At 44.6% G+C, this 25,556-nt stretch overlaps 3 protein-coding genes across 10 annotated transcripts in view; 2 read left to right on the forward strand and 1 right to left on the reverse strand.

Moving 5' to 3' along the window:
- NPAS2 (neuronal PAS domain protein 2) overlaps positions 1 to 2,427 on the forward strand; it is a 96,529-nt gene extending 94,102 nt beyond the window's left edge. For all 8 annotated transcript variants that reach the window (XM_072355935.1, XM_072355992.1, XM_072355945.1 and 5 more), the window contains one exon: positions 937 to 2,427. In XM_072355935.1, coding sequence (XP_072212036.1) covers positions 937 to 1,116 — 180 coding nt within the window. In that variant the 3' untranslated portion in view covers positions 1,117 to 2,427. The remainder of the gene's footprint in view (positions 1 to 936) is intronic.
- A 3,541-nt stretch (positions 2,428 to 5,968) lies between these two features.
- RPL31 (ribosomal protein L31) lies at positions 5,969 to 9,813 on the forward strand. Its single transcript, XM_072352716.1, has 4 exons — positions 5,969 to 6,084; positions 6,772 to 6,897; positions 9,286 to 9,398; positions 9,746 to 9,813. Exons 1-4 carry the CDS (start codon positions 5,978 to 5,980, stop codon positions 9,775 to 9,777), a joined length of 378 nt encoding a protein of 125 aa, XP_072208817.1. The 5' UTR covers positions 5,969 to 5,977; the 3' UTR covers positions 9,778 to 9,813.
- Positions 9,814 to 10,296: 483 nt separating this feature from the next.
- The window catches only part of TBC1D8 (TBC1 domain family member 8), a 48,805-nt gene continuing 33,545 nt past the window's right edge, over positions 10,297 to 25,556 (reverse strand). The window contains exons 11-20 of the mRNA XM_072352704.1: positions 25,156 to 25,273; positions 19,864 to 20,149; positions 19,238 to 19,367; positions 18,823 to 18,921; positions 18,183 to 18,251; positions 16,586 to 16,826; positions 13,398 to 13,463; positions 12,726 to 12,815; positions 12,459 to 12,559; positions 10,297 to 11,272 (exon numbers count right to left, since the gene is read on the reverse strand). Of these exons, the coding sequence (XP_072208805.1) occupies positions 10,814 to 11,272; positions 12,459 to 12,559; positions 12,726 to 12,815; positions 13,398 to 13,463; positions 16,586 to 16,826; positions 18,183 to 18,251; positions 18,823 to 18,921; positions 19,238 to 19,367; positions 19,864 to 20,149; positions 25,156 to 25,273 (1,659 nt within the window). The 3' untranslated portion in view covers positions 10,297 to 10,813. The remainder of the gene's footprint in view (positions 11,273 to 12,458; positions 12,560 to 12,725; positions 12,816 to 13,397; positions 13,464 to 16,585; positions 16,827 to 18,182; positions 18,252 to 18,822; positions 18,922 to 19,237; positions 19,368 to 19,863; positions 20,150 to 25,155; positions 25,274 to 25,556) is intronic.

Consider the following 25,556-nt stretch of genomic DNA (forward strand, 5'->3'; position numbering starts at 1 on the left):
TTTTGTACTCTTTATTAAGTACAAGATTTGCTTAGTTTACAAGTCAAAAGATGATTTTTAATTACCAGCACCAACATAAAATAAGATCTGGATCAGATATCCAGATCTCTTCCATAAATTAAAGTATTTCTTCGACTCCACAAGGCAAAGAAGATGAATTGGAGTAGATCACCTGGGAGCACCAGGTGATTCGAAGATGAAAAATACCGTGGTGTTTTGTTTTGTTTTGTTTTGTTTTACCTAATTCAGCACATACTAAAGCTAAGGGGAGGGGGGCGGGAGGTTAAAGATGTGTCTCTCTAGTGTCTGAAAAGGAGCTGAACTGAGTGTATAAAACCTGGTCACAACTCCACTGGAATCACTGAAAGAGTATCATCGACCTCAAATAATTAAACAGACAAATGGCATCCTTACCATAGCTGAGAATTAATGGGGGAAAAAAAGAAAAGAAAAAAAAAAGAAAGAAAAAAAAAAAGGTAGACCCCATTCTCATACAAGCATCTGCAAAATTCACATGGACTTCAACACTGCAAGGTTACACCCTACCACGTACTCACAAAAAGAAAGGGCTAGAAGGGACCTCATGAGGTCCACTAGGATCCCCCGTGTCATTTCTGCTTCATTTCTACCATCTAGCTATGTCATTTCTGACACGTTTGTCTCAGCCTGTACTTAAACAGACTTTTCAGAATAACCTGCAAGTCCTAGGCAGGGCATGCCTACTGGAAAGCCTTTCTCAATGCCTAATTGTAAGCTTCTCTGCTGCAATTCAAGTCCATTCCTCCTAGCATAGGTAAGCAAGCCCGTTGCCAAGTACACAGCCCCAGAAATAAAAGCCAGCAAAAGAGTAATGCTTTTAGGTATGCTATTCATTGAGGACGACGTGCTCTAACGTGAAAGAATCAAACAACAAGGTGAATTTTATTTTATCTGTAGGTACAAACACCAAGTTCTTTGCACAATGAGCAAACTGATTCTTTGCTCCTGCCATCTTACTCACCACAGCAAGGAAATATGGGGTATCATCAGACACAGCAGCAGCAGCAGCAGCAACAACTACCAAGAAGAAGCAATAGCTTATCAGAATCATCAGATTTATCACAGCCACTGCGATAGAGTCCCACCAGCACAATCAATGCACGATTAGCTTTAACCAATGGGCACATGGGGCAGGAGAGAATGACTTTGTACTTACTGTTTCGGCTTTTGCATGAGCCTTTGTTTCACAGCTCTGTGATGCCACAGGGGACAGACTGCTGCACACAGCACACTGACGGCACCCCGGATTCAGTTTGTGCTGTCTTGTGAGCACAGCACGTACTGGCAGAGTGAAACAAAGAGGAACACGATCCTGTGCAAACTCCATCATCACTGTGTGCACAGGAGGAGGAGTTCCAGCTTGGTGTGTCACTTGGAAAGTTGTCTGGCAATTCCAAAAGACTGTTGACAGACACATGAGGTACTTGGCCTTCACTCTTTCAGTTCTTCTTTTGTGTATGAAAAGCACTGCGTCAAAGGTCTATTGAGGAGAGAACAAGAGATTATTTTTATTATGATTATTGTTATTATTTTGCACAACTGCACAGAGGACAAAACCTAGGCACTTTCTGTAAAGAGAAGTTTGTTTCCTTATTCTTGCGGCCAAATTAGCACATCCAATGGAAAAGAAAGCCTGGTCGTTGGTGAAGATGGTCTACAGCTCATAACCCTTGATTTAGAATCTGAAAAGTATTATGCAGCTTACCCTAACTGTTCTTTGTGACTGAGAACAAATCAACAACAACAAAAAACACTGGACTGTTTTCTGTACCAATTGTGATTGCAAAGGTGAACTCAAATTCTAAGCACAATCACGCATCTCTCCCGTAACATAAGATGGACCCTTCTTCAAGCTAAATGACTCACTCACTGCAAGTCTCTGAGAAATATGCACTGTGTTTTGGCCCACTGACTCGGGATGCTGCAGACTATTACATATCTCCTTCATTATAACATTTAGGGTTGGATTTTCCTTTGGGGGGGGGGAAAGAAGAAATGCACTTTTCGCTTTTTTTGTATGTTTTCTGTTGATATGTTTCTAAGAAAGATTTTATGTAATTATTAAATACAAAGTAGTGTATTGTACAGCTGTTGTAATAATGACCTATTTCTATATAAAATAAAATTATATGGAATTATGTGGAAATTATTTTGTATATGAAATATCAACTCATTTCACAAGTATAAAGATTGTGCTTGTGCTCTTTTGTGAGTGGATATTTTGTAATAAACTAATGAATTAGAAATGGTTTTTATTTGTGAAGGGTACGACTGTTTCATGCTATATACATCTCAAGCTATTTTTTTTTTCCATTTAATGATGGACAGTGTCTTTATTTGTAGAATAAAATAAAATAGCCAAAAGGCTTTATTGCAGGACTTGCACACATTTTCCTGTGGCTGTTCAACTACGTGGCTCACTTTAGATTTTTTAGTATTAGCTATAGCCTTACAGGGTATTTAGCATCCAGTTAGCAAAAACAAATATCCTATGGGATCTGGGGTATGGCATAGACAATGAGAATGATAGCTTAGGGAGTTAAAATAGCTGCTAGCCAAGACAGCTAACTTTACATTCTTTTATAGCTCTGAAGGCCACTGCTTTGTACTTCCGACCAAACAGACATGGACTGGGACAAAATGCAGGGCACAGCAAGAAGCTTACAGCAGTCTGATGCAGCATATACCCAGGCTGTGACCCGTGTTTGCTAAGCAGCAGCTTCAGTAGTTAGCAACTTGGTTGTCCTGAGTTTTCTGCTACACCTCTGCTAGATTAGCTAACATATCCCCACTGCATCCAGTCTAGTCTCCACTTGGGCATCCGTATGCAGACTCTTTCATGTTAAATTCAAATTGACAAGATGGAGCAGCCAAAACACACACTTGCTTTCCCTCTGCAATTCTGCTGCAGGAGCAGCAAGCTCCAACAAAGAACAAGGTGGACAACTAGGTGTAGGAATGTCTTCATCTGCCACAGCAGGTTTGAAGGGATGGTTCCCAGAGCCCCTCAGGACAGCCTGTATCTGCCTGACACAGCCTAACCTTCAAGAGAGCACAAATCATTCTGTCCTTCCCACACTTCTGCACCGGGGATTTCACAGGGCCTTCATCTCTGACCTCTATGCCATCCAGAAACAACAGAGATAATTGGGTTAGGAGCTGTAAATGGTGAAAGTAAACTTTCAGAAGTTCACTTGCCCTGGGTTCTGAAAAGCCTTCTGTACAAACAAAAAGAAAAAAAAAGCTAAAAATCTCCTGGAGAAAACCTATTGGCAAAATGACCCCACTGCTTCCACAGCAGGACTGGCTGGAAACAAGGATTGGTACACAGGTATTTTAGTTTGTACCGAAGGCAGATGAGAGAATCAAGTATCTGTCTCTAAAACATGTTTTAAGACTGCATCTGGTCTCTAAGAAAATGTTTCTACCACCAGCTTCAGTCACCTCTCCCAGATATCTGAGTCACTGCGCTCACGGTTAAGTTCTTACATTTGGTGAAGCAAGAGTGACCCCTCCAGATGAAGATTAAAGCACCAAACCCTAAGGTTCTCTCACCTGATGTCTGAGGAAACTTCTTTCCATTAACTGTGAACAAACCTTAGTGAAGGCATGCTAGGGGCTAACTTCATAAATGCCATCCACTTCTCTACTGACTTATTCTCAGAAACGGGAAGGGAAATCTGTCCATTTGGAGGCCAGAAAGTTCGTGAAGGGAAGCGGTAATGAAGGAACATGAGCACTTCTGAGAAAACACCCATGGAAGTAGCACTTCTCGAGGGCTACAAAGATGGCGAGGGGTTTAGAAGGGAAGATGTTTGAGGGGCGGCTGAGACCCCTCGGTGTGCTCAGAGGAGCTGATGGAGGCCTGATGGCGGCTGCAGCTCCTCACAGGGAGCGGAGGGGCAGCGCTGAGCTCTGCTCTGTGTGACAGCGACAGGGCCCGAGGGAACGGCATGGAGCTGTCAGGGGAGGGGCAGCTGGGGGGCAGGGAAAGGGGCTGCACCACAGGGCGGTAGGCATGAAACGGGATGCACAGGGCTGTGGGCACGGCCCCCAGTGCTGGGAGCATTTGGACAGCACTGTCAAATGCAGGGTTTGAATGCTAGGTGACCTGTGTGGAGCTGGGCTCTGTGATTCCTGTAGGTTCCTCCCAACTTGGGATATTCTATGGTTCTGTGACTCTTGGATCTCAATTACTATAACAGAAGCCACAGGAAAAGAAAATCTCTTTGAGGAATTGTTTTACTCTCCCACATCTCTCCTGATACTCAGTGGTATGCCCGAGCTCAGCCTCAAATCAGCAGTACCGCAGCAGTTAACAGGCTGTCAATAGGGTGGGGTTGTCTTCCCATAAGCTGGCTTACATTGTCGTTTGGAAGGACACGGGGCACTTGTGAGAGCAGATTTACGTCAGTATCTCATTTTTCATGCTCTGTCTCATTTCTCCTCTGTACACACATTCCAACTCTGGATTACTGCCCTTGCTCCCTGTTGCATGAGCGTGGATTGCCAGTCCTCTTTTACAGAGTGGGTTGTTGTTCTGGTGTACTATAGCTGGGCTCTGCTTTGTCGCAATGGAATCGCTCAGCTCTGGCTATTTCCTTAGGCAGATTGGGAAGCCATCACATGTTTCCCTGTGCCAGCTGCTGCCCCTTTCTGTCTCAGGGATGAGAGGTGCAGACTGAACGGGAAACTGCCTACCAGTGGGATAATCCTCAAGCCAAGTCCCTATACAAGGGCCAGCCTACATCCCTAAGGACGGGTGGCACATGGGAAGGCAGCACTCAGAGCCCAACACAGAGCTGCAGGTCTAAGTTCTTCAGCTGTGAGGGAAAGCCTTTAACCCAGCAAGAAGCAAACAAGCCAGGTTAGCAGAAGCATGAGCCATGTAACAGCACAATCAGAGCAGCCTATCATTAAAACGCATCCCATACGTAATATCCTAAACCTCCACCACCTCCTGCAGGGAAACAGCCTGATCTAACAGCCGGTATCGGCCAGAAGCCAGTGCGCATGCGCGCAGCAACCCCAGCCCATGTCTCCCCTCCTTCCCGCCCGCTCTTCCGTTTGCGCAGGCGCAGTAGGCCGCAACCCGGAAGAGTTCCTTTCTCCCCGGCTCCCTTCCGCCTTCCTTTCCGGCCTGTGCCTCTAGCGGGGTGAGTGCGGCGCGGGCCCGGCTGTCCTTAATCCGCCGCCATCCTCCCAGCAGGGACCGCTGCGGGAGCTCTCCTCCGTCTGTCCCGGCGCGGGGGGCGGCTCAGCGTACGGGGCGGCGGGGCATTCCTTTCGAAGGACGTCCGTTCCGTAGGGATGGGGCCGCGGCCCCGCGGCTCCCTCCGGCCGCAGCTGGAATGGGTGGGGAGCGGGATCGCTGAGGCCGCGGGGCAGCTGTACAGGGACTGCGGGCTCTGCTGGGCTACGGGGCGGGAGCAGGAGAGAACGTAGGCCGCTCCTGGGCTGCCCTGAAGGAGGAGGGAGCGTGGAGATATAGAAGTGGGACGGGGGGGCTGGTTTATGGTCAGCTGGGGAAAGCATCTTGGGAAGCAGCCACGGAGCCCAGTGATGTGACCCCAGTGATTCTATACTGTGAGAATGGCGAGGGGCTGCAACAGGCTTCCAGAGAGGGTGTGGGTGTCCCCTCCCTGGAAGCATTCAAGGCCAGGTTGGATGGGGCTTTGAGCAGCCTGGCCTGGTATTAGATGTGGAGGTTGGCAGCCCTGCCTGCAGCAGTGGGGTTGAAGCTTGATGATCCTTGGGGTCCCTTCCAACCCAAGCCACTCTATGATTCTGTGATGGGTTAATCAGAGAAAACATCCTGAACGTGGGAGTTGTGAGGCCTGTAAGGAGCTGAGGAATGGAGGAGCTGGGAATGCAATGTGGGCAAAGTTATAGGGGTGTGTGTTTGACGTGTGCACGGATGCTTTTCAGTGGTGCTCAGATGGCTCCCGCAAAGAAAGGCAGCGAGAAGAAGAAGGGGCGATCTGCCATCAACGAGGTGGTGACCAGGGAGTACACCATCAACATCCACAAGCGGATCCATGGAGTGTAAGTGGTGGTTTTTTTGTCCATCAGGTATTGCGTGTGCAGGTGTTACTTGGAACTACAGAAGACAGCAGTGCTTACTGGCATGGATTGCAAGTAGACTGTTCTACAGTTGTGTCCCAGAGGACCAGATCTGTACCTCTGCAGAGCTGGACTTGGAGATGACTTTCTGAAAGGTGCTTGTTGGTCTTTCTGGGGAGTGTTCTTGGATTTAATTTGAAAGGAGAACAGTTTAGCTCTGTGCCCGAAGCACTGTTGTTTCCCAGCTGAAGTTTAAAATGTATCCCGCTGTGATAAGTTTTAGAAGTAGTGCTGTAGTCATATAATTGGATCTGTGCTCATTGCTGAGCTGCGTGAGGTGTAAGTTGGGGTATGATTTGATTTGAGCAATGTTTGCTGAGATTTGTGTGTGTCTGACAACATCCTGAGGCTCGTACAGCCATGCAGCAGCAAAGCACTTGAGAAGACTTACTGCAGAATTCCCTTGGTTCTCTTCATATGGGTATGGCTGCGGTCACACAGGCAGAAATGAACTTTGAGCAAGAGAGAAACGAGACTGCAAACTTGATAGTGATGGTTGAAGTTGTTTGAGTTGCGTGTTTAGAGAATGCTGGTGGATGTTTGCTGTAGCAAGTGTCCGGTGTTGACAGTTTGCTGACGTTCAATAAATGGTTGTTCTGCTTGTCCCAGTGGCTTCAAGAAACGGGCACCGCGTGCGCTCAAGGAAATCCGTAAATTTGCAATGAAAGAAATGGGTACTCCCGATGTCCGCATCGACACCAGGCTGAACAAAGCAGTCTGGGCAAAGGGAATAAGGTACGTTTCTGCTGCTTTCTGGGTTGGGTGGGAAGGAACTTCTTAATAATGTCTTTGTACATGCAGGACTTAGAGGGCTGGACAAATCTGTAACCTTCTTGCAGTATTACTGTAGTTCTGTACTACTTGAATGCCTATCGTGGCAGGAAGGTTTTGGAAACCCATTGCATTCCCAGCCAGGTATCTGGCGTCTGTAATGTGCCTGAAGAGAATTAGGTTTGAAGCATGGTGAACAGACAAAATGCTGCGTGAGAAAATGATGTGGTGTGTTCTAAATAGGGCCGTTATTCTTGTGTTTGAGAATACAAATAATGAAGTTGTTGGGGCCAGAAAATAGAAACTAGTGTTAAATTGCTGCCAGAGGGGCAGCTGGTTCAGCATTTGGCACATGTTAAAGTAGCCCAAAGGCTATTACTGACTGTAGGGAGTGGGATCTTTTACACCTTAATAAAGTTACCTGGAAAGGATTCATATTGTAAGTCTGGCTCGTGCTGTATTTATTCGGGGTCCTTGTGTGCTGTGGCAACCCTTCCTTCCAAAGCAGAGTGGAAAGATGGGACTAAGTTATTGGATGGGCTGTTTTTCTGTCCTTAGTATTAAGCTGTTGTGGTTCATGTGTAAAGAAGTAGTAGTTGCTCAGTCAGGTGACAGCATAACCTCAGAGCTTAGTCGTGATGTTACTATCCAGGACTTCTTTGTGTTAATTTGTAAAAGTGCTGCTAAGTGCATTCAGCATAAAAGAACAGGGAATCATCACGTCTGTCCTTCCACTGTGAGTTTAACTGCAGTTGTTGCAAGTTCAGGATCAGTGTCTTCTGAAAGGATGAGGAGAGACTAAAATCACAGTGTCAGCTCTTGCGATGGCCAGTGAGCCAGGCAAAGTAATAAGAAATGCTTTCAGCTTAAGAGGTGAGGGAATCCAAGCATGTTCCTGTGTCTTAATTACAGCGTGCATGAAAGTGCTTTGTGCTGGATCTGATTTAGTAAACATGCTCTGAGACAGGAGAGCAAGAAGGAAGTTCTTTCTCCCGAGTGAACTGCTCAGAGCAAGACTTGACCAGAATCCTGGGTTCCTCTTGAGTAAGGCACTACTTGAAATATGGTCTGAATAAACCATTTTTTGCCTGCCCTCAGCATCAGGCTTAGTGCAGTATGAAGGGAGGACGCTAGGCTGTGACTGAGCATCACAAAACCAACAGAGCAGTTCAGCTGTTGTTCTGTGGGCTCTGTGAGGAAGAAATGCTGATCAACTGTATGTCGGATAGGTAAGATCTTTGTTTAGCTCTAATGCACACCAATGTTGCACTGACTTGTGGCGTACAGGTTGAGCAATACTCTGACTCTTTAACAAGGCCTTTGGGCTTTCAAAGTAGTTGTGGGGTTTTTGTTAGTTCTTTCCCCTCACTGTTTTCTGTTCAGGTAAGAGTGTTGGATACAGACAGGGAGATGAGGGGCTGGAGCAGTTCATTAGGAAAGGAGCTGGTGGTGCAGGTGGCAGCAGGCTGTGTGAGCCACCAGTGTGCCCTGGCAGCCAAAGGGCAAACTGTGTTTTGGGTTGTAGTAAGCACAGCGTGGCCACTTGATTGAAAACAGTGATTCTTTCTCTATATTGGACATTGTTATGGCCTTGTCTTAAATATGGTGTGCAGTTCTGTGCTCCACAACCTAAAAAGAACGTTAAGGTTCTAGAAAGAGCCCAGAGGAGGGCACCAGAGCTGTTAACAGGGCTGAAGGCAGGTCCTGTGAAGCTGAGCGCACTAGGCTGCACGATCTGGAGGAGGACCAGAGTTGACCTCACTGCTCCCTGCAGTGCCCTGAGAAGCAGAGGGAGGTGCTCTGCTCCTGGGAGCCAGTGGCAGAAGGGAAATGGCTCAGAGCTGCACCAGGAGAGGTTCAGACTGGGCATTAGGAACAGTTTCTTTATTGTTAGGGAGCTCAAACACTGGAACAGGCTTCCTAGAGAGGTTGGTGATATATCCCTTGCCTGTCTGTTTAGGAGACATTTGGACAGTGCCTTCAATTAAAATGCTTTAACTTCTTGCTAGCCCAGAAATAGTCAGGCAGTTCTTTTCAGGTAAGAAATGCTCGTTAGTAACAGCTGCTTGCTCATGATAATGACCTTCATAGTCTGTTTGCTGGATCAGTAATTAGTAGTGCAGTGGTGCACTTGTGATGCCAGTGCATCGTTAGTACCCAAGGCTCAGCTGACTCTTAATGGCACCCTTAAACATAGAAGCTCCTCTATGGCAAACAGCATAAATGCTGAGGTACAGGCCCATGTCTTTGAACAAATAGGCAAAGCTTCAGAAATCAGAGAGGTTAGTAGCCATGGAACAAAGGGCTTTTTTCTTTCCTGTTTTATTAACAGTTAATGATGTCTTGTTTTAGGAATGTTCCTTACCGTATCCGTGTGCGTTTGTCCAGAAAGCGCAATGAGGATGAAGATTCCCCAAACAAGCTGTACACGCTGGTTACGTATGTACCAGTCACAACATTCAAAGGTAAGGTTGAACGGTGTCTCTCTTCCTGAAGGAAGTCGTGCACAGTGTTGAACATCTAGTGGAATAGGACAGCTCCCCTCCTGCAATGCAAAGTTAGGATGAAAAAGGTCCCTTTCCTCTTCTGATGTTGAAGGCACAAGCAGGTAGAGCCTTCATGTTTGTTAGCTGAAAAATACCTTATCTGCAGAATGGATTAAACGTGATGCTTCCCTTAGTACTTCCCTGGGTAGTTCTTCCAGAAGTAGACAAGCAAACTAGCTTTCATACCATAGGTGGATGGATGCATGTATGTGAAAGGGAGTTACAGTAGAAATAAATAGATGATGGTACAACTTCTTGTTTTGCAGGTCTGCAGACAGTCAACGTGGATGAAAATTAAACAGATTTTAATGACAATAAAACTATTAAGAAGAAAGTTTACTCTTTAATCTCTTTTATTCCCTGGTCTCTTCAAGATCTCACCCGTGAAGCATTGAATTGAACAGGTGACAGCTTGTTTTCTTGGGGCTTTGCGTAACGGTGGTATTTTATTATTTTTATGTAAATACAAGCCAAAACAAACAGAAATCCGTGGACTTCTGCTACATGTGAATGTAATATGGAAGATAGTGTTTGGTTAGCAGAGTCCTAGGGTTTTGTTCCTGTGGGAATGCAGAGCTGTGACACAGGTATTGTAACATTACTTTGTTGTGTATGCCATCTCTCCTGGATAGAGTCTGTAGCTGTTCTTCCTCTGCTGGGCTTCTAGTCAAAAGGTTTCTCCCAGGCAAGTCTGCGTACTGCGCTGAGACACAGAGCTCTGGCCAGGCCATTAAATTGGACCATACTACCTCAGGGGATGTGAAGTAGAAACTAATGGCACTTAGCTCCCATCAATCCAGAAATAGTCAATACAGATCTGGTACAAAAAGGGTTTATTGAAAAGTGCATACTTCCAGAGACCAACATCAGAAGCACAGTCCATGTCCACTTAACGGTTCAGCAAGACATACAAATCGGAATACAATCAAATATATTAAAATAGTTTCAATTACCAGCATTGAAACGGTTTTCAGTTATTAGTGCAAAAAAGGCAACCTAAACAAACTGCAGACAGTAGCTGAATAGTTTTTTCCTGTTTGTTTGTTTTCCTTTAAAAAAACAAAACAAAACAAAAAAGGGACAACAGGAGCCAGCCTCTGCTCTCCCGCTATGGAAGAGGACTTCAGCGTCTTGGCACTGTAGACAGATGTTTCCTTTTAACATTGAGTGGATGGCACAAAATGACACTCACACAACTTTTAGCTTTAAAACTCTTAAACCGAAAGCCGCAAACATAACAAACTGTTGCTCAGAAGTCCCCAGCTGACTGAAAGCCTCGTACAGTACGTGCTTTGGTGTTCTTTCAGCGCACGTTCCTTTGGATAGGTGCGTTGCTACTGCGTGTTCAGTTTCGTATGTTCGCTCCGTGACTGGCAGCTCATCCCGTTGGTTTTGAGACTGTACTGATTCAGCTTTGCGTTCTCAAGCTTTGGTTTTAGCTCGAGGGGTTTCTCAAAGAAATTAACTAACGACTGTTCAGTTAAGAGGGATGCTAAAATATGTTCAAAAGAGACTGTCCAGTCCCCTTCAGTCACGGGTGAAGACTGAGAGTCTCTGTGAAGGGTCTTCACAGTGTCACTAAAAACAGCATCATGGTCTGAAGCAGAGGCCTGGGCCTGCAGGTCCTCGCTGAATTCATCCGATCCGCTCCCCAGGCTGATGCTCCTCTGTCCTACTTCTCCAATCTGAAGTAACAGGGTGGTCACAGTGGCAATAGCTTGATATAAGTCATTCTCCTCCGGATCTTCGTGAAACATGCTGTACAAGGTTTTGCAGAACTGAATGAATTCTCTCTGTGAAGGATGAAAAAAATCAGAAGTAAGGTGCTGAACAGCTACACTGTGGGTAACTAGGAGTCAGGAGAGCAGAGTATTGCAATGGAATGCAGAATACTGCCTGTAGACTTAAACGTTTTTAACTTCTGCTTGCTTTAGAAAACTGCAAGCAAAGGGATTTCAACGTCCAGTCAAGCTAAGAAACACTTTTACTGGAAATCGAAAGGGGAACAGAGCAGAAAAGTATTTTGCTTCCTTAGAACAGGACCTCGTAAGTGACCAAAGGGCAAGTGGAGATACGGCAGAAAGATCGTGGGTGGTTAGAGTGATTATAACCACGGTAGCCACTCATAGACGTGCGAATACCTCCCCATTTGCTGCTTCCCCAGCTCTCACCAGTAATGGTTTTTTCTAATTAAAAAAAAGGAAACTCCTTCCCTCACTCACTCAACACCTCACGGAGCCGAAGGGCTGTGAGCTGTTCCATCTGTGAGACCTGAAGTTTTACAGAGTCAAAGGTTAATTCAAGTTGGAAGGGATATCAGGAAGTTCAATCAAATGCTGCCCTCAGAGAGATGATGCGAGTCCTGCTAAGCTTACGAAAAGCTGGAGACAGGCCACCCATTAAAAATTTCTTTAGCTGTACCATCACAGAAGGGATTCTAGGTAAAGTTCCATTTATCTTTGTATGTGCACACACGTTTTAATAACACAGGGCCCCCTTTCCCCAGTAGATTCCCTTGTATCAAAAACATATGCAGTAGTGGCGTTAGGGAAGAGATGACAAGAGCCTTTGGCTGTCTCCTGCTGTTCAGCGTCAGCATTAGGCTAAGGCAGGGCAAGTCTCAGCTGGTGATGGATCAATAAGGTTACCCATCCGGTGGGGAGGACATCAGAAAAGACGGAACAGCAATATGCATTCTCAAGAATTCTTTGGGTTTATGAGGAGTGCTTTTTTCCATCCTAACAATGTACGTGTATTTACCAGCCAGTCTGTGGAGAGGAAGATGCTCATAAAGGTGGCTAATTGTTTTTTAACATGTTGTCTTTTTCCCTCCATCAGAATAACGCAGTCCGAGATACCTAAAGGACTGAATCTGAGCTTGGGCTTAAGCTATTTTAAAAGCTAAGCTGCTGTATTTAGATAATTCATTTGTGAATGATCTCCACTTTAAAAACAGACCACAGCCCCTAACATACATACCTGGCTCATTTTTGGCAGTTCTTTTTCAGTTTTAGTATCCTTTTCTTTGGCTAGATCCTTCAACATCTGTTTCAACTGCTTTTGGTAATCTACTGCATCTCCTTTTATGGAACAGACACAAAAAGGAGAATTAGTTCTCAAGTCATTGCAGCAAATCAGCATTTCAGAATAAAACCTAGAGAGTGAAGACAACGGAGTGGGGGTGACACTTGGAAAGCTGTTATCTCATAGAAACACGCTTACAATAGAGAACCACTTCCGCCATACCGTTTGATTTCCCAATGACTAATGGTCTTGAAGTTGACAGCAAAGGATTCTTCAGTGGTGACTGGCTGTCTCTTTCATCTTCTGTGAGAGCTGTCCAAAAGAGGTGTCGTTAATCCTCCTAAGGCTGCACAGTGGTTATTTGTGTTTGTAAAACTTGCATACTTGAAGAAAACTAAATAGCACGGCAAATAAGTTTTTAAGCGGTTACTTCATTAAATCATGATGTAAAATTACGTTAACGTAAGTAAGGCTGGAGCTGCAGTAAGAGTAGGAAGTCTGCAAGATACGGCACACTGAACTAAAAACTGAGCAGAGAAACCACTGCAAAATGCTGTCACTTCATCACAACTGGACTGAGATGTGATGAGGGCATTTCTACTGCAAACTGGGCACATAATAATGCAACCCCAGTTTGTATTTAGTCTAGAAGTAACCATAGAACTGGCAACAAAACATCTCCGGATCTGGCAGATGTGAGCCTTAACGTTTTGTATCCATAAATCCCGCGCAAAGAAGCTTTTAACTGGAGTGAACATAATTACAGACGCAGATCCCAGCTGAAGGGAGCAAGACGGTTCACTAAGTAGCCTCTTCCCAACGATTTTCATCAGGTAGTTTGCTGCTTGTTTGTTTTTTAAGGGAAACTGAGGTATATCCTTTCAAGTTTCTTACCAGGTGGGATGTGCAGCTTATACAGGAACTTTATCTTTTCATTCATTTCTCCATTGTACATGACATCTGTGAGAAGAATGGGAGGGGGAGAGGGGGAAGAAAAATAAGGAAGTGGACTCGAGCATTTACTCCCACAGCTTAAAATAAATGAGCCATCTCGGTGCACAAAAGAGAATTGTTTGCGAGAACAATATATGAAAACAAGCATATTACTTTGAAATATTTTAAGTTGTGCCTATTAATGAGGAGCAGCAGGTGACAGGCATCTGTTGTGTTCTTTGTTGTTGTCAAACAGACCGGGAGTACCTGCCCTACGGAACTTCATCATTTAAAAATATCAGGGAGAACGGTAGGGAATCTAGCGAATGCTGTTTGTTGCTTCAATATAAGCAGGATCGAGAAAGGGGGAGAAACAGAAAACTCTTCTTTGGGGGCCATCGTGTTTTTAATTTCTTCCCCTTAGTCCTTACCAGTGTTGTATAAAAGAAGCCCCAACAAGATATCTATTTCTCTTGTAATAGAGCTAACGTTTTCAGTGATCAGATGAAACGAGATTCGTGGAATGGGTTGGGCTGGAAGGAACCTTTAAGATCACCTGGTTCCAACCCCTCCTAGACAGACATCTCCCTCTAGAGCAGGTTGCTCACAGCCCCATCCAGCCTGGCCTTGAATGCTCCAGGCATGGGGCATCCACAGCCTCACAGGGCAACCTGTTCCAGGGTGTCTCACCACCCTTGCAGAAAATAATCTCTTCCTAATATCCAGTATAAATCTAATCTCTTCCAATTTAAAGCCATTTCCCCTCATCCTGTCACTACCTGCCCTTCTAAGAAGTCCCTCCCTGGCCTTCCTGTAGGCCCCCTTCAGGTACTGGAAGGCCACTAGAAGGTCCCCCTGGAGGTTTCCTCTTCTCCAGGCTGAAGAACCCCGGCTCTCTCAGCCTGTCCCCTTACAGGAGATGCTCCAGCCCTCTGATAATCTTCATGGCCCTCTTCTGGACCTGCTCCAACAGCTCTATATCCTTCTTGTGCTGGGGGTCCCAACTGGACACAGTATTCCAGGTGGGGTTTCATGAGAGCAGAGTAAAGGGTCAGAATCACCTCCATCAACCTGCTGGCCACACTTTTCTTGATGCATTCCATGATATGGTTGGCCTTTTGGGCTGCAAGCACACACTGTTGGCTAGTGTTGAGTCTTTCATCAACTGACACCCCCAAATCCTTCTCCTCAGGGCTGCTCTCAAGCCATTCTCTGTTCAGCCTGTATCTGTGGTTGGCATTGCCCCAGCACAGGTGCAGGACCTTGCACTTGGTCTTGTTGAACTTCAGATTGGCACGTGCCCACCTCTCAAGCCTGTCCAAGTCCCTCTGCATGGTATCTCTTCCCTCTGGCATGTCAACAGCACTGCTCAGCTTGTCACATCTGCAAACTTGCTGAGGGTGCACTCAATCCCACAGTCAATGTCACCTACAAAAAGGACAAGTAGCAGTGGTCCCAGCACCAATCCCTGAGGAACGCCACTTATCATCAGTCTCCACTTGGACATTGAGACGTCAACCACAGCCCTCTGAGTGTGACCATCCTGCCAGTTCCTTATCCAGCAAGCGCTCCATCAAATCCATTTTTTTCCAATTTAGCAGCCAGGATGCTGTGTGGGACAGCGTCAAACGCTTTGTGCAAGTCCAGATAGCTGACATCAGTTGCTCTTCCTTTATCCACTGACACTGTAACTCCATCATAAAAAACCAACAAGCTCATCAGGCATGACTTGCCCTTGGTGAAGCCATGTTGGTTACCACCAATCACCTCATCTTTGTTTTCCATCTGCCTTAGCAAGGCCTTCAGAAGGATTTTCTCCATGATCTTGCCAGGCACAGAGGTTAGACTGACTGGCCTGTGGTTCCCTGGATCTTCTTTTCTTCCTCTTCTTGAAAATGGGGGTTATATTTCCCCTTTTCCAATTGGGGAACTTCACCAGACTGCCATGACCTTTCAAATATAGACAGCGGCTTGGCAGCTTCCTCCGCCAGTTCCCTCAGAACCTGTGGATGGATCTTGTTGGGTGCCATGGACTTGTGCAGCTTTAGGTTCTTTAGGCAGTCTCGAACCTGATCTTCACTTACTTACAGTGGGAAAATCTTCCTTCTCCCGGTTCTTACCTTTGCCTTCTGCAGCTGGGATGATGCAGCTAGAGCCCTTGCTAATGAAGAATGCTTCTAAACTTACAAAAACACTGAAATACTGTGGAAGCCTTTTCAGTTTAAAGAATGTAAGAATTGAAACCTCATTATAATATAGTAGAGGTTGATTTGGTTCGGATAAAAATTCCAGGAAGCTTAAATGGCAAAAATATGGATTTACTTAATTTCTTGAGGCTTTGACTGTTGAAGCATTTTTGTTATTTGGGGTCAGGCAACAGCTGAGATGTTGCACTGTTCTTCAGCCAGATTTTGGGATGGACAGCCTCATCTCAGTAGCACAGCTGTGGCTTCAGGCTCTGCTCTCAGTCTCTGATGGCCACATTTTCTTTGTTCTGCTTACCGTCAACAGCAGCAAACTCATACAATCTTAAAGGAGATTAAGATAAATCTTGAAGAACCAATTACAGGTAACATACTGCAGTTTCAAAGGTACACTGAGCGCAGCAACCTGGCAAAGATTTCCTAGCCTTCCACACAGACCCAAGTATGATTTTAATTCACAAAATACTTTCAACAGAATTACTAACACATATTTTAATACGATACTGAATGATGACCATAGGTGTCTTTTAAATTTAACCTACTTACTGTGAATGGAACAGTGAATATTAGTGAAGGTCATTGGTTATGTGAATTATATGTAAAAGAAAAATACCTGCTTACATCTTCACAGAACCATAGAATGGTTTGTGTTGGAAGAGATGTCAAATCTCACTCAGCCCCTACCTCTGCCATGGGAAGGGCTGCCCCCCACCAGCTCAGGCTGCCCAGGGCCCCAGGGTACCACAGCTTCTCTGCACAGCTGTGCCAGCACCTCACAGCCCTCTGAGTAAAGAACTTCCTCCTAATACCTAACATAGATCTCCCCTCTCTTAGTTTAAAACAATTCTCCCTTGTCTTATCACTGTCTGCCAATTATGTGACATCTGTCTCACCCCAATCCACCACGCCTCTGTCCACTTTCCACCCCATGCGAGAAGCCAATACCTAGACAGCTGGCAAGCGCCTTGAACTCAATGAGGCGGTCCATATTCTCATCTAGGAGCCGGAATGTCCTCTCAGCGAGGATGTCGGTGTGCTCCCCACACGTCCAGGGCGAAACAAGCTTGTAGAGGTTAGTAAACTGCTGGGCATCAATCCGGTACTGCTCGGCGTACGGCCTGCTGGGGTCGTGTCGCTCAGCAGCAGGCCCCACCATGTCCCAGTAGCACCTTATTAGATGTTCCCTCTAGGAGAAATCAAATGCAGGAGAACGGAATTGCAGTCTGCAGTATCACAGAGAGCACGACTGGCGGGAAAAGGCATTCACATCAAAGTGTGCTGGAAATGCTCAAAATTCTCTTTGTGTGTAGCATTATAATGATACCGAGACTATTCATGTGAGAAAAAGCTAAGTATGAATCTTTAATTAAAGCATCCAAGTGCTCTTATTATCGCCAATGGGTAATTAATAAATATGAAAAGAAACTGGACAGACTCTTGGGAGGAAGAGCTACTGACACTCTATTGGCTGCGTCTGGCTCAGGACATCTATCCAAAGGTACAGGGCAGTGGAGAAAATTCAAGGTATCAAACATGCTTGACCCGCTCATTAATTCTCTCCCAGACCTCTCAGTTTGGATGCTGTTCCCATTATTCTTCCCTTAGGGACAGGTTGATGCACAACAAAGAGTCCCCAACAAAACGAGCTGTCCTGAGGGAGCAAAGGAGGTAACGAAATAAAGGAATCACAAAGAAACCAAGTGAGAAAAGATGAGTGCAAATAAGAGTCAAGGATAAAAAACAGCAGCAAGGAGCAGGAGGGACGCACTACAGAGTGAGCCCCAGCAGCATTATCTTACCACAACTAATGGAACAGGAATATAGCTGCTCTTAGCCACAAAGATGCTTAACACAGAGTACATACCACAAGAATGTTCTCAGTCCCTAATATTTATGGATGAGCAACAGATCAAAAGAAACATACATTAAATGTCCATTACGTGCATGAAGCTCTAAATCATGGGTTTCTGTGTAATCTTAGATGTTTCCATCTCAAAATATCCTTTGTAACAGCTCTTTCAATTATCATCCTGACATTAAGGAACTGAACTAGAAACTGCTCTTAGTTGTTAAAAAAAATGAGAAAAAAAATAAAGAGAATCGGGAGCTAATAGGAAATATGTAAGTTTCTGGGCTCCCTCCCCGCTCCGTTGACGATTGAGAGTGCCTTTAAAGAGCAGTAAGAGAGCAGGACTTAAAAGTATTACGGATCTGCAGTGAGCAGAACTACATAATAAGTCCTGTCTCCAAGTGAAAATTACTGGGACCTAATTTCTCACAGACCATTACCAAGCAGCAAGTTAGAAAAAGTATTCTCAATAATTCGCCACTGAATTATCAGTACATTAGTATTGCTCTCTACCGGACAACCAGACAAAGGACAAGACGGCAAGTTCCAGCTAAGAACTTATCCAGGTAACACAGCAACACTTCTCCAAGATGTCCCAGACATGAAATCTGAGATGGCTGTGCTAAACGATGGCTGGAGATCACAGCCAGAAGCCTCTAATCGCTTAATCCCCTACTCTTTATGTATACCAACCTTGAACAGGTCATACAATTCCTCTAAGTCTTCAGGAAGAATTGAAACATCTGGGATGACAACTCGGAGCTTAAGGAGGAAGAGAATGCATGTTAGTCATAATGCTTGCTACTGCCATCACTGACATGAACAAGCAAGCACACGAACCCTCCCAGTGACTGTTCTTATGTGGTACAGGTGAAAACTGGAGCACTGAAAAATCTTTGCAATTCCCCCCCCCCCCTTCTCAAGGTTCACTGGTTGGACAAGCTGTGAAAAGAGAAATCCCCCAAGGGCTATTAGAAACAAAGGCAGGAAGTCCCTAAGCTGCAGGTCACAGGAGGCCAGGGAAGCATCGCATCACGCTCACTCTGTTCTTGCTCTTCCCCAGGCATCTGCCCAGGGCCACCGCCACACACAAAGCATTGGGCTGGCCTGTCCTGCAGCTGTTCTTTATGTTATAGCCACCCTAGAAAATAACGTGCGTGGCTGCAAAACAAAAGCATCAAGCATCTTAGAAAAGAGCTTTTTTTCCCAGAGTCAGTAATGATTCTCCCTTTTTTCATAATCTTGCACCTTAAAAAGACTGAAAGCTGGTTGCCACAGAACGACGGGGCCGAGGATAGGTGCTAAAACTCAGTCTAAAAAACATTCTACTCACCACGTTTTGCTTGGTTGTGTCTTCATGGCTTTGCAGAACCCGGATTCTGTGTTTGTAGCGCATGTGCTCTATCTGTTCCACAGAGTGGTCTCCAAATTTCTAGAAAGGAGGAACGGCAGCTTATTGTTTTATACATTTTTCTACACTGATAATTCCAGTAAACTGTATCACCAGAAGATGGGAAATACAGCTTTTAAAGTATCGTGACTCCCTCAAGAACTCACAGTTTCAAGCGTATTCAGTCTCTAGCTGACCTCTCAGTTTATGTATTTATTCTGCAATTAGCATTCTGCATTTCAGCACTTCTTCAAGGACCTTTAAATACGTGTATTAACATCCATGTTGAATTTAAACCTTTTTCTTTTACAACATTATATTAACTTATCTGACCAGCAGACACCAAGCTGGATTTTACCTCGTAAGAATCATGAATGAGATTAGCTATTTCAGTCACTGGAGTGGCTTCCTGATCATCGCTGAAAAATGCGTGGTGATTACCAATAGGTGGCAGAGGGCTCTCCTCATTTTTAACGTGCTCTAAAAACCTAGAGGGAACAAGTACAAGCAACACAGATTACTCCATATTATGCTTTGTTCAATATAAATAATAAGTCTTACGGCTCAGACTTAAAACACATTTTTTCTTTAGGCTGCTAGGTTTTTTAGAAACGCCTTCAATATTGCTCATCCTAGAAACAACAAGCCCGCCAAACGACTAAACGCAGCCCAAGGAAGAAAACTTCTGCCTCCTTGAAGTCGGGAGCAGGAAGCTCGTCACTCCAGGGAAGACACGAAGAGCAGCAGTACATACTGCACACTGACACAGTCCGTGCATGTCTCGGCACCGCCAGGAAATGCCACAGGACATATATTTGTCAGAATTACAAAGTCCATTGTTTAAGATAGGCACCATGCAAGCAGCAGCGGCGTGTTAACACAGAGGGTGCCTGCGGTTGTCATGACAACAGCACCCAAATTCCTTTGACTGCAGGAAGATCTGTGAGGGAAGCAACGTTCCTGCAACCACATGCGTGACGGTACCTGCTCAGAATCATCAGGGCCTGCCCATCATCTTTGCTGTTACACAAGTCCACCGCATTGGCTTCAAGTATGGCCAAGCCTAGCTGGAATATGGCTTTGATCCCATCATAGAAAAAGCAGTCTACGACATTCACAGCACTTTCTAGAGGCATGATGCTGAGAAAAAGGGTGAGGAACCATGAAAGAGAAATGGAAGCTAAGGTAGTCAGATCCTTCATATGTTCGGCCAGTTCTGGAAGCTGCTCTTTTATAAGCTCTTCAAACACCGACTGGTCCACCTGAGCACCTGCAAGTACAAGAAGCAATATTAGTCAGGACTGACACAGGAAAAATACTCTTTAAAGCTCATGATGATCACTGTTTTAAGACATTCTTTTAAAATTACACTGACAAAATATGCATACGGCTATAATGAGATTCCCACTATCTTCCTGCTGTGATCTCAGCCCCAACCCTTATGTCTGTGATCCTCACTGTGCAACGTTCTGCAAGAAAACCATGTTGGTTCTGCTAAGTGCCTTTAGGGTGCAGTAAAATAGTAATAGTAGCAGCTGTTGTTTTTAGCTAAAACAGCACATAATAATTAAGTGATAGGAAAAGCAATCTTAAAGCATTTTACTGTTCAACTGGGGGTCTATGTAATGAAACAGTAGATTCCTCTACAGCATATATACTCAAGCAAGCAGGCAGCAGAGCTTTCACTCCAGGTAACAAAATATAGGAGGTGACAACATTCATTAAGCAGGAAGAAAAAGATTTAGATGTATACGAATACATGCATACACACATATGTACACAGACATTTATGGGTACGCAGGTAAGCGCAAATATACTTTTATTTTTTTTAAAAAAGAGAAGATTTCTTCAATGCTCATATACAATCTTTCCTGACCATCCAAAGCAGCCCTTCCAAAAGGAGCAGATTTAGGCCCTGTTTCTTCTGTTTAAGCTACTACATCAATCTCTCTTGGTCACTACCTATCACAGAATCAATACAGGAACAATTGTTCCTTCTCATAGTCCACAACAATACCAGGAAACAGCTTCGATTGCCATGAAAAACCTGATACATATATATCCCCAGTACTCAAAAGATCTACCATCCAAAGGCAGAACTGATCCAAATCGTAAAAAAAACAAACAAACAAACAGGTATGATAATTCTCTGTTTCTGCATTAAGCCACAAAATACTTCTGCTGGTCTCTGAACAAACATTACACTACCAAATCTGAAAACAAGTACCCAGGGTTTTGCAAAGAGCTTCTGAGAAACACCAAGCACTGTGGTTGCTTTGAAGGGACAGCTTTCTTATGTCAGACAGATAGGTGGATACATACAAGGATCCTTTCAGGTTCACAGGCAATATGGGAGAGACTGGCAAGAGCTAAAGTTGAAAAGAAATGTGCAATGCTGATCAGATCATTTGCAGATTATATTATTACTAAACGCTGACATTGTAGATTAAAGTTAAGTAGGTATATTCAAAGATACTTTTATGCCCACTTTTTAATTAGGCTCCCAGAAACCATGATAACTAACTGAGCAATTGAATTTCTGGTGTATTGCATCATGAAACCACGGTGAGGTAGGAAAATACTAGAGTATCCATTCAAAAAAAGGACCCAAATGACTTCTCCAGGACTGAAAAGGCAATTCAGAGAAATGAAGTGGGGTTTTCACTGTCTGAAAAATGATAACAGCAAGGTGATGACAATCTAACACATACAGTGTAGTAAATATGGCCCATACATTTATGAAGAGGAAGGAAAAGTTATGGTAACATGAGAACTGAATATGCATGACTCTTGTCTCCATTCTTGACTCGAGTACAACTTGGTTCTAACTTATCATCATAGTATTACAGAATCACAGAATGGCTTGGGGTGGAAGGATCCTTAATGACCATGTCCCCCCACAGCTCAGGCTGCCCAGGGCCCCATCCAACCTGGCCTTGAGCATCTCCATGAATGGGCACCACAGCTTCTGTGGGCAGCTGTGCCAGCACCTCACCACCCGCACAGTAAAATTTTCTCTTAACATCTAATCTAAACCTCTCCTCTTTCAGTTTAAAACCATTCCCCCTTGTTCTATCACTATCTGCCTATGTAAAAAGTTGGTCTCCCTCCTGCTTATAAGCACCCTTCAAGTACTGGAAGGTTGCAATGAGGTCTCCCCAGAGCCTTCTCTCCAAGCAGTAAGAGCCCAAATCCCTCAATCTTTCTTCACAAGAAACCTGCTCCAGCTTTCTGATCATCTTTGTGGCTCTCCTCTGAACCCTCTCCAACATCTTTGCAACTTTCTTGTGCTGGGATCCCCAGGCCTGGACACAGTACTCCAGCTGGGGCCTCATGAGGGAAAGGTAGAGAGGGACATTCACCTCCCTCTCCCTGCTGACCACCCCTCTGTGGATGCGGCCCAGAATGCAGTTGGCTTCCTGGACTGGCTCATGTCCAGCTTTTCATCCAGTGGGACTCCCAAGACTTTCCTCCACAGCATCACTCTCAATGGACTCATTTCTCAAGCTTGTCCAGGTTTCTCTGGATGGCATCCCTTCCTCCTATTGTTTCAAATGCACCACTCATCTTAGCGATAACGCCTTAACATATGTTCCATGAGGATCTGTTCCACGATCTTCCCAGTAACAGATGTGAGGCTCACCAGACTGAAGTTCCCCAGGTCTTCTTTTCTCCCCTTCTTAAAAATGGGAGTGATGTTTCCCCCTTTCCAGTAATTGGAACTTCACCTGACAGCCATGACTTTTCAAATACTATGGAGGGTGACTTGGCAACCACATCAACCAGTTCCTTCAGTACTCTGCAACGCATGTCATCTGGTTCGGTTTCATTAGCAGGTCTCAGACTTGCTCTTCACTTACAATGGGAGGGATTTTGATTCCCCGACACAACAGGCACAGGAAGCCTGGTTGCCAGCAAAGACAGAGGCAAAGAACTTGCTGAGTACCACAGCCTTCTCCATGCCTGTTGTAGCCATTTCTCCTTTTTCAATTAACAGAGGTTCTCCTTGACCAATCTTTTCTGCCCAATGTACTTGTAGAATCCCTTCTTGTTATTTTTCACATCCCTCCCCAAGTTCACTTCCATTTGTGCCCTGGCTTTCCTGATCCCATCTCCACATATTCAGAAGGCATTCTTGCATTCTCAAGCCATACATCCTTGCTTCAACTGCCTGTACAGGTGCCTCAGATATTGTATGTCATAAAGAAAATGGCCACAAAAAAGCTGGGTGCTAAGGAGATCTGGAATAACCAAGGCCATTAATTCAGTAGTTGCTTTGACTGTACAGCTTACTCACTCACACTTCAAGAGGAAAAGCACAGTGACTTGATACCGAGACCAGAGATTACTAAAGTTACAGAGATCAGAATTTGGACAACATTTTTGACAGCATGGATAAAAAGGAAAAGTTGGGCCTTGGAAGTGTTGTGGAGAAAGAAACAATACGAAGTTTAGATAAGAGTTGGTTGCAAATCAAAAAAGAAGGTCAAATGAAATGTGAAGCCAAGAATACAAACTCAAGGAACAGGAACCAGAGAAGGCAAGGTGGGTTAGATTAGTAGCACCAATTTGGCCACAATAAGGTCAAGAATAAATCAAGGCAGCAGAAATAATTACTCAGTGAACCAGTCACAGTGCAAAACTGCATGGATACCATTCTACTGGGGGGAAGAGAAATGCTTCTTGATCTGACCACTCCCCCTGCTACTATCTTTTGCACAGTAGTATTTCTATTGGAGTTACAGCACTACCCATCTTTCTGTGTGGTACCCAGAGGATAGGTTCTCTTATTTTCTCTGTCTTCAGAGAGACAGCACAACCATGACTATCAGCCTTCACACAGTGTAGGCTGTAGCCATGGTGAGTGACAAGCAAGATACAAATTCCAAGCACAACACAAGGGTAGTGATATGACTAGCCATGTGGGAATATTCAAGTTTATCTGCATGTGGGGAATTCTACTTTACAAGCAATTACCCAGCAAGCACTGACATTAAGACGGGCCTTAGGCTGATGATATCTAGGAATGCAGAAGGACAAATAGGCATTTGTGCAGTTTATTCTTTTTTCAAATCATGAAAAGAGATGCGTGTACATGGGAGTAAGTCATCAAGATGGCAGCTTTTAAAGTCACACTTGAAGACAAGAACTGAAGTCCTAACAAGTGTGGAGAATTACACTGCCTAATCCACTAGCTGAAAATACCAGTGACACTGGAAACACCACCGAATATTCTAAGCATCTAGCTGACTATAATTCTGCTTTAATTATACCTGCCAGTTCAGTGACAAGGCAGTTACTATCAGCATCAGGAGGTATTACAATCCCACCTAAAGAAAATGGTTAGAAATCTCCCCACACAGCTCCTCAGGAAGCACTAGACTGCCAACACCAACTCTAGCCTCCAGAACCACTACTGCTGGGCCCTTCCTCCTATCCCCTCCTCCTCACAAGTGACCAGATCCTTCCCTTTGGTACAGCAACAGTGTAATGGCAGACACTAAAGAGTAATGTTAGTATTGAAGAGGAGAAAGCTATGAGATATTTCTGTAAGAGGAGGAAGTTAAAGAGACTGCAAAGAACAAATATTTTTTCTTGCATGTCTGTGTGCAATTACTCTGTCAAGCAGCTCAGCTCCTCTCTTCCTGTGCAGGAGGCAGGCATTAGCAATTTACATGATTATTTTCACAACAGTTTCTAAAACAGCTGCATTGCAATGAAGCAAAGACATGCCATGTGCAGTACAAAGCATATGCTGCAGAGGAACTGGGGTTATTTCTTATTGCTGTGCCTCGCTTTTAGCAATCTGGTTTTGTACCAGCACTCATTACAAAGGGTCACTTTAGACGCATGTCTAAAATTACTCTAGCAGCTAGGCAATGCAGACACATCAGCTCAAAAACAGCCTGCAGATCTTTCCTAAACCGATCTGAAACAGCTAGAATCTCTAACACTGCTAACCAAGACACACACAAGCTCTTCTATTTTTATCTAGCAGGCAAAAGCTCTACTACCTTCTGACCAGCAGGAGAAAAAAAACAGGCAAACTATAAGAAGCAGACTGTATGTTTACAGCTCTTGCAGCTCAAACTCTCTCATCTAAAAAATAACACTGGAACTTAAACAGCCGCCACTGCTTTCTTTCCACAGTACACAAGCATATGGACCACCTCACTCATGGGTTCTGCATCTCAGCAGAACTGTACTTAGTTCTCCCAGTGCCACCCAGCTGACCCTTCCCAGTTAGCAAGAAGAGTGGAAGAGATGTCAGCTTACCTATCACTCGGTGGTTGAAGTAATCTGGGAGCATTCGTTCACACACAGCGACCAACAGCCAAAAGGCTTCTTCCTCTTTGGCATACAGCAGTAACACAGAGGTCAAAATATTCATAGACTTACAAGGGGAAAAAAGAAAATCAAGATTTATTAGTGACAGCAAAACCTACTGGCAAAAGCTAAGTTGTGGATATTTTTAAATAAACATAGCCTAACTTGATGTAAGCAGCTGGCAAAAGCAGCCAAGGAAAGGTAACAGTCAGTGAATACATAATTACAACCCAAAAAGGGCATAACGAGTTTTTCAAGCTTACAAATGCTGCTTTTCCTAAGAGTAATAAGAAACGACTAAGAAAGGCACAACTCTGGATTTGCCCAGAGGCAAAGTAGGTAGCTGACAG

This window comes from Excalfactoria chinensis, chromosome 1 (assembly GCF_039878825.1).
Source record: "Excalfactoria chinensis isolate bCotChi1 chromosome 1, bCotChi1.hap2, whole genome shotgun sequence".
Classification (NCBI taxonomy): Eukaryota; Metazoa; Chordata; class Aves; order Galliformes; family Phasianidae; genus Excalfactoria; species Excalfactoria chinensis.

Coding starts and splice junctions, on each gene's coding strand:
- RPL31 (XM_072352716.1), top strand. CDS start 5,978: ATGGCTCCCGCAAAGAAAGGCAGCGAGAAGAAGAAGGGGCGATCTGCC. Junction 6,085..6,771: donor CACAAGCGGATCCATGGAGT/GTAAGTGGTGGT, acceptor TGCTTGTCCCAG/TGGCTTCAAGAAACGGGCAC. Junction 6,898..9,285: donor GTCTGGGCAAAGGGAATAAG/GTACGTTTCTGC, acceptor GTCTTGTTTTAG/GAATGTTCCTTACCGTATCC.